Below are 18,431 nucleotides of genomic sequence, written 5' to 3'. Positions count from 1 at the left end.
GATTGGTTTTCGGGGTGCCGTACGCGGCTAGACTCCCAAAAAGTCCCACATATGTGATATCCCCGTACTCAGGAGAAGCAGCAGAATTTATTTTGGGGTGCAATTCCACATAGAACTATGGCATGTGTGAGCAATATATCATTTAGTGACAACTTTTTGTAAACTTTTTTTTTTGTGTCATTATTCAATCACTTGGGACAAAAAAAAAAAATTCAATGGGCTCAACATGCCCCTCAGCAATTTCCTTGAGGTGTCTACTTTCCAAAATGGGGTAATTTGGGGGGGGTTTGTACTGCGCTGCCATTTTAGCACCTCAAGAAATGAGATAGGCAGTCGTAAATTCCAGAAAATGTACTCTAGTTTGTAAACGCTATAACTTTTGCGCAAACCAATAAATATACGCTTATTGACATTTTTTTTTACTAAAGACATGTGGCTGAATACATTTTGCCCTAAATGTATGACTAAAATTGAGTTTATTCGATTTTTTCATATAACAAAAATTAGAAAATATCTTTTTTTTCTCAAAATTTTCGGTCTTTTTCCATTTATATCGCAAAAAATAAAAATCGCAGAGGCAATCAAATACCATCAAAAGAAAGCTCTATTTGTGGGAAGAAAAGGACGCAAGTTTCGTTTGGGTACAACATTGCATGACCGCGCAATTACCAGTTAAAGCAGTGCAGTGCGAAATTGTAAAAAGACCTCTGGTCCTTAGGCTGAAAATTGGTCCGGAGCTGAAGTGGGTAAATCTACCCCAATCAGGTGTCTAGTTTCAGGGGCAGTAAGTACCCATTGGACTATGTCTTGAAAGAAGGCTATACCAGGTGGGTTGGGGGTGTAGATGTTAGTGATAGCAATGGGGTTGGAATCTATCGATACATGGATAGTCACCTTACGGTCTTCTGTATTAGCCCTTACATCTATTGCCTGATGTTGCAGGTTTTTGTGCAGTAATATGGCTACTCCAGCTTTGCGCTCGGCTGCTGGGGAGCCATAAACTGTGCCTACCCATAATTTGCGCAGTCGTTGCAGATCATCAGCTGTCAGGCGTGTCTCCTGCAGTAATGCCACATCTGCTCAGAGGTGCTTTAAGTGTCTTAGAATAGCCATACGCTTACAAGGTGATCTAAGCCCCTTGACATTCCAAGAGATAATATTTAGGTTATTCCCACTACCTGAGGAGGCCATGTCAAAATCAGATAGGAAATATCACTGGGCTTTTTGGGAATAGGCCCTCTATAAGCCAGGGCCTTTGTAAACGAGTGTCTCCCCGTATAAACCTACTTCCCAGAGGGTGCTAAGGCTTGACATATAGACATTAACTGGTATAGGATCGTATAGGCTAAGAAACTAAACAACAATATAGAAAGCAGCGTATACAAAAACATAACAACCAGTGTTGACTTCTCTTTTTTCCACATGAGGTTCAACCTTCAATTACGGCAATCAGCCCTGTCCCGCTCCTCCCCTGATGGCTGAAGGAAGGCCAGAGGGGGAGGTAAAAGCGTATTTCAACAGGCAGAATCTAGTATGATAACCAAGGGAGATCATTTGGGCAAGTGGAGAGATGGAGGGTTGTACCCTCCGTTCTAGTAAGGATCCTTAGCTAGTATTTGAGTCATTTATGGTTAGGATAAGGGAGAGGGTCGGGGAGCCGAAGTGAAGGCCGTAACCTGCGGGTTAGAGTAACAATACACCATAAAGTAATTATGTTGGCAGGAAACATTCTTAAACAGTAACTAGTTTGTTTAACTAAGTGGTAGGTGTACCTGCCCAATTCAAGGCAACGTGAGCAAACCCACCGGCGACCACCAGAGCCCACACTAAGGAACTTGGCGCTGGAAGGTCAAGGGTAAGAGAGGGAGAACAAAAGTAGAACAATAATACCCGTCTCCCTGTCAGGCTCCAGAATGATAGATCACAGCAGAGTGTCAGCGGTGTCCTGAGCGGTCATCTTTTGGAGTAACTCGGATGCGCTTATATGGAGGTTTTGTGGGGCTACGTTGATGTTTAGGGGGCACAGCATTTTGGTTCATGGACTGTGAAGGTGTGTTGTCCGCAGTATTAGCATGGTCCATGTCTGTGCCCATGGAGTTTACATATTTCTCCGCTTCTTCCAGCGTGGTGAAAGTAAGTTGGTCACCATCATACGTTTGGATTCTGAGCGTGGCCAGATAAGCCAAAGAGAATTTGATCTGATTATTGTGCAGAGCTGTGCACACTGGAGAGAAGGCCTTGTGCCTGTTCATCACTTCTATAGAGTAGTCTGCGAACAGCAGTAGTTTAGCCCCATCTACCGTCAGAGAGCGTGACCGGCAAAACTTTTGCATGATGGCAGTTTTATCCGCATAGTTCAAATATTTTACTATAACATGGCGGGGCTTGGCACGGGATTCAGACGGTTGTCCAATACGATGAGCCCGTTCGATCATGCATGGTATGCAGAGGCCTAGTTGCTCCGGGATTATTTTAGCGCAGATCGTGGTGAGCTGGGCGGAGGTGACCGACCCAAGGAGACCGATAATCCGCAAATTGTTTCTTCTCGAACGATTTTCCAAATCGAGTTTCTCCCAGATCTTTGTGTGTGGCGTTCACTCTTGCAAGTGATATGGACGTGCCAGCAGCTTCATCCTCCAGTGAGGAGATGCGCTCCTCCGTGTGCTGCAGTCTCTGTGCCTGGGCCTGTACTTTCAGATGAAGCTGTTCTAACTCTCTGTGTACTGCAGCATCTACAGTGGCGGCCAAATGTGGGTCCTAACAGGATGACAACTGCGTGTGCTATCCCCTCATGAGAGGCAGGGTCAGCTGGAGCAGGCACTGGTGGAGCAGGCTGGAGGTTCTATGAGCGGGGGACCATGCTCCGGTGATAGCGATGCGTCCGCCATTTTGACCGCGTGTGTCTCCCGCCGGAGGGATGTCCGCCAAGGCTGCTTTGGCGTACAATCGCTCTACAAAGCGATCCATGATGCCTCACCCATCTGCTGGTGTAGCGGGGGATCTCCCCGAGGCCGGTGCCGGTGTTAGTGGTGGTTTTTGCGAGGAGCTGAGTGGGAGCTAGCGGCAATCACCTCCTCCTCATGCGGTGCCGGAACCGGAAGTTACAGCGACAAGGTCTTAAGTGGACAAGGCTCACTGAAGCACATGGGGAGAAAATGGTGGACCGTGTAGTCTGATCCAATAGAAGAGCTACTTTAACTTGAGTTTGAGGTGTTGACTTTGCCTCCAAATTCTCCAGATCTCAATACAATTGGACATCTGTGGGATGTGTTGGAAAAACAAGTCTGATCCATGGAGGCCCCACCTCTAAACTTGCAGGACTTAAAGGATCTCCTATAGATGGCTTGGTGCCAGACACCACAGCAAATCTTCATAGGTCCAGTGGAATCTATGCCTCAATGGGTTATGGTGGGTAATCATAATGTTATGGCTAATCAGTGTATAGGGAACAGCTAGTAACAACATGCTGTGGGTTAATGATTCAATGATAGTTGTTTCACCACAGTATCGGTAGCAAAAACTAAAGACCAGAGGCATTGCTAGGATTGTGAAAGACCTTGGGCATTCAGAGATGGGGAATGAGGCAGTGTGCATAGTGTGCCATACTGAATGGGGGTGTGGCTTAAAGGGACAGAGTTGAAACTGAGTCAGTTTATACAAATGGTTATTGTGCATGCAAAATATGGGGGGGGGGGGGTGGCATAATAACGCACACAGCGCAGAACTCAATAAAGCATTGAGCACAGGGCCATAATGCAGAGAGTGCCGGGGTCAGGAATGCGTGCAAAGTGCAAGAATGCATAACAGTGAAAAGGTCAGGAGTGCATTTAGTCACAGAGCAGGGTCAGGAGTTTGTAATGCAGAGTTTAGGGGTGCATAAGACACAGGGGTTGAGAGTGTTTAAGGTACAGAGTGTAGAAATCGGTACATAAACCAAGGGCAAGCTCAGGATTGTGTAATGCATTGAGTGCATGTGTTATGTGTATATAATGTGCAGAGTGCAGAGAAATCCCCCAGTACAGATTTCCCCCTAAACCACACTAATTTCCCATTCCTAGTACAGACCTCTAACCCTCCCATGCAGTAAAGACCTCTCTGAAGTTCCCTTGTCAGACTTCCATAGCAACAGAAGTGCACAGTGAAACTGCACGTCAGAGATGAGAAGGAGTTTAGGAGACCTATCGTCAGCCCTGCAAAGCTACAGTATCTGATGTGTGAACATGCCAGCAGCTGCAGTGCAAGTGGCATTTCAGCACTCAAACTTAGGAAATATAGAGCACGGTAAAATTGATTAACCACTTCTGGACTAGTAAAAAATAATAATAATAAAAATGCCATAAAGCTATCCCCTATTTTGTGGACGCTATAACTTTTTTGCGCAAACCAATCAATATACGCTTATTGCGATTTTTTTTATTTATTTTTTACCACAAATATGTAGAATACATATCTGCCTAAACTGAGGCAAAAAATGCTTTGAAATTGATTGTGCCTATGAAACAGTAACAACACAAAAATCTGCATAGTGTTTAAAAAGCCCTTATGGGTCATAAGTGAACCATGAATAATTGCTCTTACACCTGGAAGTGAATCTACATGACGTGTATGTGGGAGTTCTAATGCCACATACACACGAGCGGAATGTCAGACAGAAAAAGTCAAATGGAAGCTTTTCATCATATAGTCCGATCCTGTGTATGCCTCATCTGACTTTTTTATTTTTATTTTTTTAATTCTGACGGACCTAGAAATAGAACATGTTCTAAATATTTCTGATGGTACCAATTTCAATTCCAGAGCACCTCTATGTTCCCTTTGGCCTCAACATGGACATTGATGTCAATGCATTTATCAGTAATTCTTAACCTAAATTGTAAATTGAGTCAGATGTGGAAATAACAAGGTCATCCTAAATATTCTATATATTTAGGATGACCTTGTTATTGCCATTATGGCCCATGTATGGGTATTCACCATTACAAATAATTTATTGCTATAATGGGTTTGTCAAGTGAATACCTATTTTTTAGGGGCGACCTATGCATGATTGGATAGTGAATGAAGTGGGATGGGGGTGGTAATGTTACACCTGGTTGATTTTGTTTTTTCAGAGATTATAAATGTGTATTATTCTTTATTAGTAATTGTGTAGTTTATTATAATCACCTGGTTTTGAGCCTTGATTTGCCCAGGGCTTATGATTTGAAGTTATAAATCATAATTTTTTAATAGTGTCGGACGGTAATGCTGGAAAGACTGGGATCACTTCCCAGTTTTCCTAAGTTGGCACTATAGTTTTTAGAACAAGAATTTTTAAAGCAATTTGTGATTGAATCATTCTTTGCCCACTAGATGTCATATGCTGAAGTTCTAACCATGACACCAGCATAATGAATTATATTTACTTCCTGTTCATTTTAGTTAGGATGATCATCCCATTTATTTTTCTCCTTTTTTATGTTCTAGTTATTGTTGACAAGTCACAAAATAAGTACCGTATATACTCGAGTATAAGCCGAGATTTTCAGCCTCTTTTTTGAGGCTGAAAGTGCCCCCCTCGGCTTATACTCGAGTCATCGCTGTCTGCCCGCTCGATCAGCGTGTCGAGCAGACAGACAGCGGCCATTCTATTCAAAAGCCGCGCCTCCGGCGCCGCCTTCGCCTGTGATAGGCGGAACACTGAATTTCCCAGCAGCCTGTGTTCCGCCTATCACGGACATCGTATCATCCTCGTACTACGGACGAGGATGATACGACGTCTGTGATAGGCGGAACACAGGCTGCTGGGAAATTCAGTGTTCCGCCTATCACAGGCGAAGGCGGCGGCGCAGCTTTTGAACTTTACAATGGCCGCCGACGAAGAGGGCACGGGACGGCACGGCACGGGACGGGACGGGGGCAAGGCAAGGCAAGGCAAGGCAAGGCACGGGACGGATGCAAGGCGGCAAGGCACGGGACGGAGGCAAGGAGGCAAGGCACGGGACGGAGGCTCGGGACAAAGGTAGGCTGGACACACACACACACACACACACACACACACACACACACACACACACACACACACACACACACACACACACACACACACACACACACACACACACACACACAGACACACACAGGGATGGATGGATGGATGGAGACACACACACACAGGGATGGATGGATGGATGGAGACACACACACACAGGGATGGATGGATGGAGACACACACACACAGGGATGGATGGATGGATGGACACACACACACACAGGGATGGATGGACGGACACACAGGGATGGATGGACGGACACACAGGGATGGACGGACACACAGGGATGGACGGACACACAGGGATGGACGGACACACACACAGGGATGGACAGGCATGTCTCACCCTCGGCTTATACACGAGTCAATAAGTTTGCCAGTTTTTTTGGGGGTAAATTGGGGGCCTCGGCTTATATTCGGGTCGGCCTATACTCGAGTATATACGGTATCTGGGAAACTAGGATAGGTTGTCCTCCTTTTTTGCACTTTTATATGCATGATTTTTTTAAATGTACTAATGATTGGTACCGGGCTCGATAGCATGATGTGTCCGTATAAGAGACCAATTTCATGCTATCACGCATGTCCGCTTGGTGAATCGCGGCTCAGAACGAGGCCTGGTTAGTTATGTTTTGTATAAAGGGACACACGTAGGGGGAATCAACACGCTGACGTTACCTTGTGTTTACATCTCGTGTCCCGGAGGGGTGCCGGCCGCCACAACAGACTTGAGGCTTTTACTGACGCTGATAATTGTAAGTGCAATACTTTGATTTATTTAAATTAAAACAAAGGTTTTATACTATATGGAGCCTTTATCTTTTATGTATCACATCTATCCATCTACCTGTCTGAGCCAATGCGAGATGGCTTGAGGATAATTGCACGTGCACACTGTGAGGGGGAGCCAGGCTATGCTTGAGCTACAAGCGCTCTTTTGATCCTCTGTAACGGGGGATCATAGGAAGCTGGTAAGAAGTGAATTCTTCTCTCTGGTGGTTGATTTGGCACATAATTTACAGCGGTTAGAGATGCCATCGCATGACTTAATGGACTATACCAATTTTTGAGCATTGGTGGACTTCACGTTAACTTTTGATTTTATGCAAATTATCAACTATTGATTGCATACAGTTTTTTAGTGCGATTCTATTTTTTTTTTTTTTTTTTCATCATTTTACATTCATAGCAGTCCCTGCCCTCAAAGAGCTTACAATATAAGGAAAAATGGTAAAGGAGTTCACATGTATATCTACATAGTGTTTTACATCAGCAGTGTGTAGTATGCTTGCATTCTATTTATGTAACTGTTACTTTCTTTCCATAGATCCAGCAGTTTGGTCTTCATCCAGAGGATGTAAATTGTTTGGCTCTTATAGAGTTGGTTCAAGCTGCCAAGGAGCATATTGGGATGGACTAAGAAGAAATGTACTCATTATTTTTTCAGCTGCCGTTTGTTTAGCATATTTCTCACAGTGAAACTGCCTTCTTAACTCTTAGCTGACTTGGTACATGAAAATACTGGTGAGCTATAAACCAATAGGTGGATCTTTAATTGGTCCTGAGGAAGAAAGAGAATAATATTTTATTACAATTTTCTAACAAGACAGCCCACACTCATGTGTGAAAAAATTTCCATCAGAGAGCACCTTGCTTCAACATGATATCATGGGTTGGCTTTGAATCCCAGACAAATCTCAAATGTTCACTGTGACTGCAGCTGTCAGTGCACATTGGAATACATTGCACTTCTTCACCACATCAAATGCTACATCATATTTGATATACTGACATTTGTAGCAAAAGGCTCTGCCCAAGAATAGCTTGCAGTTACGATTCAGCTAGTGCCGCAATCTTGTATGGAGGCTAACACTCACAATGTAACTATTGTATTTAATCAATGATATTTTAGCAATTACTGTAAAATAAATCATCTGAATATAATTCAACGTGTATTAATGTTTGGAAAAATGTTGCTTCTGTGTTTAGATTGTAATTATATATGTGCAATGGGGTCAGCCATATTTGCTCGTTAAATATGCAGGCTTTTTTTTGCTTGGCAGTGCCATCCTGTAGTTTTGCTTTACTGCTTCTCCTTTGCGCATCAACTAACATAATAAAACAACAATTCATATGCAGGTATTTTATCTGAGCAGTTGCTAAGAAAAAAGGCAGAGAATTGTCAGTTGAATGTTTGCTCACTGTAATTGTGGATCTTTACATGTCATACATTAATAAATATATAAACAATTAGGCACATACAATCTGACACATCAACAATTACTTAATGGTAAGCTTCAATAATAACACAAAATGTGTGCCTAATGAAAATATTCTCTGCTTTACTTTTAAGTTTGGTGGTGTATTTTTGAATGCACCTATCAACAATCCAAAATAAACAATGAAATTATTTTAAGATTATATGATACATAAGTCTGTAGTAGCTTTCATTTGATTTAGTTGGTATTTCCTTTGATGTCGATTTCCAAAAATCTGATCTGATTTGTATGTATTTAGGGCTTTTGTGTAACTGGATTTTTGTTAAGGTATATGGGTGTATAATAAAACAGACTGTTGATAACACTGTTTTGTAAGAAAATAAATTTTTATTATGCCTAAAATAAAATATGCAAATGATAAAACATTGTAGTTTTGTGTATGAACATGAACTAACAAACCTTTTAGGCTCCATTCACGCTAGTGCGATTTCAGATGCAACTTGATTCGCACAGAATCACATGACAATGGAAATCACATTGTTTTCAGTGGTTCCTGTTCACATCATTGCACTCAGCATGGCTCAATTTGTGTAAGGCTCATGTACTACTTTGGTGTGATTCCAGTATGATTTTGGTCCCATAGAATATGCAAACCTTATCCTTATATTTTTGGAATATGAGTGGGCCCTTGGCATCCTCATGAACAATACAGGACCACTACCAGCAATGTTTCTTCTGAATGTACTCATGTGTAGCTCATTGTACACTCTTGGTGTGCCTGTTGATGTTTGGATAAATCGACTTATCGCATGCATTGGTGTTTTGTCAGCCCATCCAATAAACCTCCACTTTTGCCATGTGTCTTTTTTTTTTTTTTTTATTAGCTTCTAATGCATTTTCCAAACATATCACCCTCACTTCTGCCCTCTCAATATTGCTGCACGTATCTCCTGCTCCTTCTGAACCCACATAATACCACCTTCAAATCTCCCCAGGCCATTTGCCCTTACACAAACTCCGCTTTCACCCCGCCTCCCTCTCCCTCCTACTACTCCTAATTTCTGGGGATAGCCCCCTTAACTCTGGCCCTTCACCATATAACTTCGTTCTTTGGCAGCAAACGCAATCCCCACTCTTATTTCAATCCCTATGCTTCCACGGGCCAACCCCCTCCTTATATGCCCTGTGGAATACTCACTCACGAAAATGCCTCTGTCAATTACCTTTTCCTTTTCAACTCCCTCAACCCACTTGCTGTTACAGAAACCTGCCTCCAGGAATCCTACACTGCCTGTCCAGCTGCCCTTGCCTGTTTTGGCCTCCACTAAACTCACCCAGACCCAGTGGACGAAAAGGAGACTTCCTACACCTCTTTGTACCTCTGCGTTTTAGAAGTGCACTAAATTCTTTTTTTCTCCAGTTTTTCTGAAGATTGCAGTCATTTATCTGCCTCCTAGACCAGTTTCACACTTTCTTGATGACTTCTCTGCGTGGCTACCCTACTTTTCTCTCCTCTAAATTACCCACCATCTTCCTCTTTGACTTTAACATTCCAATCAATGCTAACACCTCTCAACTACTTGACCTCTCCTTACTAACGCATTGCGTGCAAACCAATACTCCCTGTAATAGCAACACCCTCAACTTTGTATTCTCCATGTAGTTCAACCAATAAAAGGGAAAAAACATAAATATACAATCCCATATACACCTGTAAACCTCTGCACTCACTACAACCTAACACCCCTTTTCTTCTTTCTGATCACAACCTTATCAGTTTCACTCTCTCCTCGTCTCCAGCCTTCTATGCCTCCAGCAAGAAAACAGTTACCCATTAGAAACCTTCCCCACCTCAACCCTCCCCTTCTTCACTTTGCTACTTACTACCTTTATGACGAAATTGCACCCCTGTTCTGTCCAGACCTGGCCACTTCTGTCTACAACTTACTCTCATCCTCCCTGGACATTTGCTCCTCTCCACATGCAGATCCAGGCCTTGCCTTCTACAACTCTGGCAAACAGATGACACCAGAAGTCTCAAGAGACAGTCATGCTCTTGAGAAAGCCTGGCATAAAACTAGATCCCTGAAAGAGTTCATCCTCTACAAAGTTTCCCTTCTCCAATACAACTCCTGCCTCCAGGCTGCTAAACAAACCTACTACATCACTCTCATCAAAACCCTTTCTAATCCTTATCAATTATTTTCTACTTTTACTATTCTACTACACCCTCCCCACTGCCTCAACCTGCTAACTCGCTGCCCGGGAGATTGCCAATCATTTAAAAAATCAATACAATTTTTTGATGAGAGCTCTAGTGTCAAGCTTTTTCCTCCAACCAACATACCAGGTCCAATACCACACTCAATAGTTTCCTACTTTGATCCTGTTACCACTGAAGAACTTGCCAAATGCCTTTCTGAGGCCCATTTAACCACCGGTACTTTCCTCCAAGTTTTGCTGTGTGTACAACCAAATGAGCTACCTCACTGATAACCATCTCAACCCCCTACAGTTTGGCTTCCGCCTACAACATTTCACTGAATCTACTGCACTAAAGCTCACCAATAACCTACTTACTGCTAAAACCAAAGGCCATTACATCATACTCCTACTTTTCTGCTGCCTCAGCAAATACCACTCCTTTGGCCTCCATGACACTGCTCTTTCCTAACTCTCATACTACCTATCTCAGCACACATTCGGTATTGCCTACACCTCACTCCATCTCTTACGCTCCTCTTCCGGTTGGGGTACCCCAAGGCTCTGTCCTTAGGCCTCTCCTATTCTCTTACCTGGGCCAGCTGATAACCTCCCACGGCTTCCAATATCACCTCTACGCCGACACTCGATCGCCTTACATATCACAAATTTACTGAGTGACATTGGTATGGATGTCACACCATTTTGTCAAACTCAATCTGTCCAAAATCTAGCTTATTTACATATTTGGACAACATGAATAATTTTCATGGTGAAGAATGGGCTAACCTGATGTCTGCATATGAAACTGATTATGAAGAAAAGGATTTTAATTGGAAACACAAATTACTTCTCTTTTTCAAAAATTGTATAAAACTCTTGAAAAAAAAGTCAGCACTATTTCTGAATACTAGCTCATTTGACCATTATATAAAAGAAAAAATTAACCCCTTTGTGTTGCGAATACAAATCTTTCCCAACTTAGAACAAATAGGTGCTGAATGTAAAAAAAGAGTGGGAAAAAACTTGCAGCAATGTTACCAGGAAATTATGATCATCCTTACCAGAGAATATGAAAAACAGGTGATATCTTCAGACACGGAGATCAATAGCTTAGAATCAGCTTTGGCCTCCTTCACCGGTCATGCATTATATCCCAATCTGTACACAAAATTGAGAGAAAATTTGGCAGCCTTTAATAAGAATATTCGCCAGGAAAAAAGAGATCAAATTCTGGTGAGACAAAACGGGCTTTTCTGAGGGAATAGCAATAAATCACATCAAACAAGGCAATACCAATTTAGAGATCCACCATCTCATGATGTAAGCAAATTTGGGGCTCATTCCTATCCAACATTTCCCCCTACAATGACCATGAATCTTCATATCAAGGATCACAAAAAAGAAGCCGCAACAATAGAACCTTTGAACAAGGAATTAAAAAACGTACCATCGATACAGATTCAGACTACGCCTATAATGCTCATTCCACTGAACATCTCTCTTCATTAACACATCGGGTCAGATTCAAGGAATGGGAGAGTGTGAGTCTTCACTTTGATTCATCCAGCAATGCTAGCTACACTCCATACCCATCAGGTAGATTCAAACTACCATCTCAAAAAGCTTTAATCCCAGTGCTGGGGGCCCCCAGATGAACAGAGAAGGGAAGGAACTGGAACCTTATCTAGTATGAACCTAAAGGAACAATTGAATGTTATTAATCTTCCCTCACATTTATTGACACAGGCAGAAATACAGGTACTGTCAAAAGGGTCTTCAACAGAACTTTGATCTCCTAGTCTTTGAAGTGGTTAGTGATTTGCAGTTTTTTGCACATAAACTAATGTTAAGATGTACATATGCCAAAGCAGACGTAGGCATTGATACTACCGATTGGTATAAATATACTATGAGAGAATTCAAGGCCCTACAGGACCTGACTCTACCTCTTAGAAGAAAGCAACACGGATGCTCAAATAGATCTAGAGAAACTCTTTGAAGACATTGATAAATCTACTCAAAACCCAATAGCCACCGTTTAAAAAAAAAAAAAAAAACCTAATTTCCCCCACCCCCACCAAATACCAATTCAAGTGTGGCAATTTTCTTAAAACATACTCTAAAAGATGTCAGTAAAATAACACGGCAGTCAAAAAAGGTCCTCAAAACTTGTCCTTTGATGAAAATAAAGCCCTAGAGACATTGTGAGACAACAAATCCATACCAATAAAACTGTCCAATAAAGGTGGAAATGTTGTCCTTATGGACAACACCACCTATAAACGCATGTCTAAAGATCCTGGATAACAAAGACTGGTATAGGCCTATTTTGGTCAGGTTCATAGAGAGATTCAACCAGAGCTTGTACAATTTAGTGGACGAAGAATATGAAGGGGGATCCATTACAAAAAACATGAATTCATTAGGACAAAACATGGCAGGATACCCACATTCTGTAACCTGCTGAAAATGCATAAAAATCCAACATCTCCAAGGGGTAGACCTATCGTTTCCAGTAATGGTGGTATAACTGAAAATATGAGCCGAGTAATTGACACTCACAACCACATGTGCTAGCGCTGACTTCCTTTGTCAAATATACCATTTATTTTCTGCAGATTGATGAGTTATTTCCTGAAAAAATTTTTTTGGTCACCATTGATGTAGAAGCCCTGTATAGCTCCATCCCACAGTCCAATGATTTGGCAGCAAAACAGAGGGTCCTATCCCAGGGACCACTACAAGACAGGGCTTTGAATGACTTCATTCTTGGGGGTTTGGAGAACATTCTCAATCACAACTACTTTTTGTTTGATGGTTCCCACTACCTCCAGGTACAGGGCATGGTAATGGGTACATGTTGTCCCTCATCCTATGCAAACCTATACCTGGGGGAGTGGGAACATTCAATCTTCTCTGATGAGAGCTTTGTCAAAGATACAAGCTATATTTCAATGTGGCTCAAATACATTGACAACATTTTAATTATATGGGAGGGGCCAGGGGAAGTTTTGTTGGAATATCTTCACCAAATGAATGTAAATGATCTAAACCTAAGGTTTACAATGTCCTATGATCCAAACAGCATCACTTTTTTTGGATGTTCAAGTATATCAAGAGGTTTTTGGTAAGCTTTGCAGTATTCTGTTTCAAAAAAGCACTGCTGGAAACAAAGTATTGTGCCAGCTTCTATTCAAAACCCCTTAAGAATTCAATCCCCTACAGTCAGTATCTCTGCTTATGTCACAATCATTCAAACAACATCCTCTTTAACCACTTCAGCCCCAGAAGGATTTACCCCCTTAATGACCAGGCCATTTTTGGCGATACAGCACTGCGTCACTTTAACTGACATTTGCCTGGTCATGCAAAGTTGTACCCAAACAAATCCTATGTCTTTTTTTTCCTACAATCATTTTCTTTTGGTGGTATTTAATCACTTCTGCAATTTTTATTTTTTGAGATATAAACAAAAAAAAGCGACAATAGAAAAAATATATTTTTTTTACTTTCTGCTATAAAAACATACCAAAAAAAAAAACAAATTTAATCAGTTTAGGCCGGAGTCTTAAACTGATGGCCCTCAAGCTGTTGTGAAACTACAAGTCTCATGAGGCATTGCAAGGCTGACAGTTACAAGCATAACTCCCACAGGCAGGGACATGATGGGACTTGTAGTTTTGCAACAGCTGGAGGTCCACCAGTTTGAGACCCCTGGTTTAGGCCAATATGTATTCTACATATTTTTTGTAAACAAAAAAATCCCAATAAGCATATATTGATTAATTTGTGCAAAAGTTTTACCAATTACAAAATATGGGATAGATTTAGGGACTTTTTTTTTTATTGGTAATGGTGGCGATCTAAGATTTTTAGCGGGACTGCAACATTGCGCCGACAAATCTGACCCTAAGTAACACTTTTTGGGGACCAGTGACACCAATACAGTGATCAGTGCACTGATCAATGTATAAATAAAACTGGCAGAGAAGAAATTAACACTAGGGGGCAATCAAAGAATTAACTTTGTTCCCTGTGAGTCTTCTAACTGTGTGGGGGATGGGCTCACTGGGACAACTGATTGCTGTCCCTGATTACTTGAAACAGCAGATCTCCATGTTGTTCCATGTCAGAACGGGGATCTTGCCTTGTTTACAGGCAGATCTCCATTCTGCCTCTCTGTGGTGTGTTCTCAGGTTGCCGGTTGACATTGCATCCATGGGACCAGGGAGCGCGCGCCAACAGTATCTCATGCACAAAACGATGTACATGTACGTTGTTACGTGCAGCTGGGTCGCCCTGCCGTGGTAGGTGTGGTGGGCGGTCCGGAAGTGGTTAAAGAGGCTAGTAAACTAAAGTTAAGACTGCTGGAGAGGGGATATAGTCATTCATGTTTATGAAAGGCTTACAATCAGACGATTCAACAGCCATGTCATGAATTTGTTTTTGGGCAACAGAAACCCAAAATGATCACAATCCGGACGCCACCAGAATCATTATGCAGTATTCAAGACAACACGCACAAATTAGGGAAATCATCAGTAAGCATTGGTCTATATTGACTGATGACCCAAAGGTCAAACAGTTTGTAACCCCTTACCACTTCCATCACTTTCAAAAGGTTTCTATTAACCACTTAACGACCAGCGCACGCCGATGTACGTCCTTTTTTTGAAGAGAGATATCTCAGTAACGGCAGCAGCTGGTGCCACAACCGAGATATCCATCTCTTCAGGCGCCGGTCATCTGTACAATAATGAGGGTCTCCGCGAGATCACCACTATTGGCAGCGGGAAAGGTGCCACCCCCCCCCCTCCTGCCGCCCCCCGCCGCTTACCGGAGTTGTCGGTAACGGCGGAGGCGATCGGGTCCTCTTCCTAGCTGGCTATGGAGACGAGTGAGGCTCAGATGGCCCCCACTCATCTCTATACCATAGGAGGGCGGAAGCGACGTCAAAACGTCACTTCCGCCCATACCTCTTAAAGGTATATTTTTTCATGTCATTTTTTCAAATGACTTTTTTTTTCTTTTTCTTTTTTTTATTTCATTTAAGTCCAAATATGAGATCTGAGGACTTTTTGACCCCAGATCTCATATTTAAGAGGACCTGTCATGCTTTTTTCTATTACAAGGGATGTTTACAGGAATAGGAATAAAAATTCTCCTTTTTTTTTTTAAACCGTGTAAAAATAAATAAAATCAATTAAAATAAATAAGAAAAAAAGTTTTTAAAAACACCCCGTCACGACGAGCTCGCGCTCAGAAGCGAGCTCATACGTGAGTAGCGCCCGCATATGAAAACGCCGGTCAAACCACACATGTGAGGTATCGCCGCGATCGGTAGAGCGAGAGCAATAATTCTAGCCCTAGACCTCTGTAACTCAAAAAATGCAACCTGTAGAATTTTTTAAATGTCGCTTATGGAGAGTTTTGAGGCTAAAAGTTTGACGCCATTCCACGAGCAGGCACAATTTTGAAGCGTGACATGTTGGGTATCAGTTTACTTGGCGTAACATTATCTTTCACCATATAAAAAAACATTGGGCTAATTTTACTGTTGTCTTATTCAAAAAAGTGAATTTTTTCCAAAAAAAGTGTGCTTGTAAGACCGATGCGTAAATACGGTGTGAAAAAAAGTATTGCAATGACCGCCATTTTATTCTCTAGGGTGTTAGAAAAAAAACTATATAAAATGTTTGGGGGTTCTAAGTAATTATCCTGACGCATCATGGCAGCACACGCATTGGGTTGTGACTCTGCCTCCACAACCTGATAGGACTGGTTAGCTGTAAGATTTGAAGAGGAGTCCACCGTTCTCCTTTTTTTCCCTCACCTGAATGGGACATCATGTATTGATCGGTTAGCAGATGGAACCCCTTACCACACCACCCCAGCTAGGTTCAGCCTCTCCTACCTGGAAGCCTCTGACTGTACAGTCTCTAAAGGAGCTATAACGCAGGGGGCCCCCACTCTGTTGGTCTCAGGGGCAAAAACAAAATCCCACATTTTTAACAAAGCCTTAAAGAGGTTTTTAAAGTCTTGCAGCGGTCTCCCCCTTTTTACTTCCAGCTATTAGTCTGCTCTAATTGTATTCCCCACATACCTCCTTCCTTTGTGTTCATTCCGTTTTCCTTTTTTTCCCTTTTACCTACTTTTGCCTCCTCTGTGCATGCTGAGCCCTGTAGTTCTACAGCGGTGTGCCCTTTCCATCATGGCGGCCGTGTTTGGACGCTTGGCGCTCAGGAAGTGACATTACCTCTGCCCTCTCCATGTGCCAGCATCCAAGATGGCGTAGGGCGACGTGGGCGGCCAGGGCGCATGCGCGGCGGTGAAGTCACTCCTCCGGCGATGGCGGTCTATTTAAAAACTGCCTTTTTCCCATTTCTAATGCTGCCTGTGATTTCTACACCGCTCTCCATCCTGGTTTCATCACACAGCCTGCTGCCTTGCAAGACAAGTCCTCTCTAGCCTCTGGTAAGGTTTTTTTCTGTCATCTTTTTGTCACTTTACTGTTTATTCTATGTCAGCACCTGCTGCTTATACTCTGCATTAGCTCTCACACTGAAAACCTCTGGTCACAGGTATACTCTATTCTGCCCTATGGAGACCGCTGCCATAGTAGACCATCCAAGAACTACAAGGTAAGGGGCGTATGGATTGGTAAGAAGCGAAGAGGAGAAAAGAGTGCACTGCCCATTAATACCTCTCATTTTGGTAGCTCTGGCAGGTCATCGGGCTCATCCCATTCTAAACGGAAGGAACGTTCCCCTTCGAGACACTCCCACTCTCTGTGTAGTCGGCCAAGATCTTCCCATCACCGCAGAGTCGTCATCCTCACACCAAGAGGAGCACCATTCCCGTCCTGCGGTTTACACCTGCTGGGTTTGCGGAGCGCAAGCATTACCTAATCAACTCGTGTGCCAAATCTGTCTGGAGGAAGCAACTCGAGTCAAATAAACTGATGCAAGAGAAGCATCCAACATAATAAGAGACTCAGTTAAAGAGACAATTTTGCAGGTAGCAGCATATGAACCAATTAGGTCATCTAACTCAGCCTCAACCTCACACGAAAATATTTCCCTAACCTAAAAAACCCGGAAGTCTTTCCCTTTATCAAAGAGCTTATAAAAGATGAGTGGCAAAAGCCAGAAAAAAAAAATCTGGTTTAAATAATAGATTAGCAAAGCTCTACCCCCTAAAAGAGCCAGCAGTGAACCCTCTTATCTCTGCTCCTATGGTAGATTCCTCACTGATGCGACTAGCGCGACATGTGACCTTACCAATAGAAGACGCCGTAACATTTAAGGATGTGATGGACCGTAAGATCGACCTCGATCTTATAAAAGCCTATTCAGCAGCGGGTGGGGCTTGTAGGCCAGCAATCACTTGTAGGCCAGCAGCAGTCTACTGGAACAGAGTGCTTAAAGGGATACATCCTCCATGCAGTTCATGTCCAGAGGGAGCGATTTAACAGTGGCGCTAATAGATCTCTTGAGATGGGATCAGTATAGCTGGTAAGCGTCAGTATTGTCGGTGGTGGAAAGTCCCTTTCTGCAACTTTGGTGAAACTCTTTTCATTGGTGTGGTGTGACAAATCACGGTGAGGACGACAAGCAGAAATGTTGTCTAGTGGGAAATGGACTAATATCTTGAACATTTGTATATATATATTTTTGTTATTTTTCTGGATTTTTGGATTTCTTTATATGTTTTTTGCACGATCAATTTATTTATATTTATAACACATTGGATTGAATCACTATAGTGCAGCTTCCTTGAAAAAGCAAGATCTTATAGACCCGGGAAAGAATTCAAACGAAATTGGCACACAACCCTCCTTTGTGAGAGTCCAAAAAAAGACAACCATTCCGGGAGACCAACAAAAATCTTTTTGATGCCACGCATGTCCAGCCCGCAATAGTAGGTGCGAGGCTGAGGCTATTTGCCCAAGTATGGATAGACAGAATAAAAGATCC

The 18,431-nt window shown here is 42.6% G+C and overlaps 1 protein-coding gene across 3 annotated transcripts in view; it reads left to right on the top strand.

Annotated features, from left to right (window-relative positions):
* Window positions 1–8,673, top strand: part of COG2 (component of oligomeric golgi complex 2) — a 442,013-nt gene extending 433,340 nt beyond the window's left edge. For all 3 annotated transcript variants that reach the window (XM_077486570.1, XM_077486569.1, XM_077486571.1), the window contains one exon: window positions 7,359–8,673. In XM_077486570.1, coding sequence (XP_077342696.1) covers window positions 7,359–7,392 — 34 coding nt within the window. In that variant the 3' untranslated portion in view covers window positions 7,393–8,673. The remainder of the gene's footprint in view (window positions 1–7,358) is intronic.
* Window positions 8,674–18,431: the final 9,758 nt, after the last annotated feature.

This window comes from Lithobates pipiens, unplaced genomic scaffold, assembly GCF_037356315.1.
Source record: "Lithobates pipiens isolate NorthernLeopardFrog02 unplaced genomic scaffold, aLitPip1_a1.2 Scaffold_18, whole genome shotgun sequence".
NCBI classification, from domain to species: Eukaryota; Metazoa; Chordata; class Amphibia; order Anura; family Ranidae; genus Lithobates; species Lithobates pipiens.
Note: the sequence above shows the minus strand (reverse complement) of the source record. Positions and strands in the feature narration are given on the sequence as shown.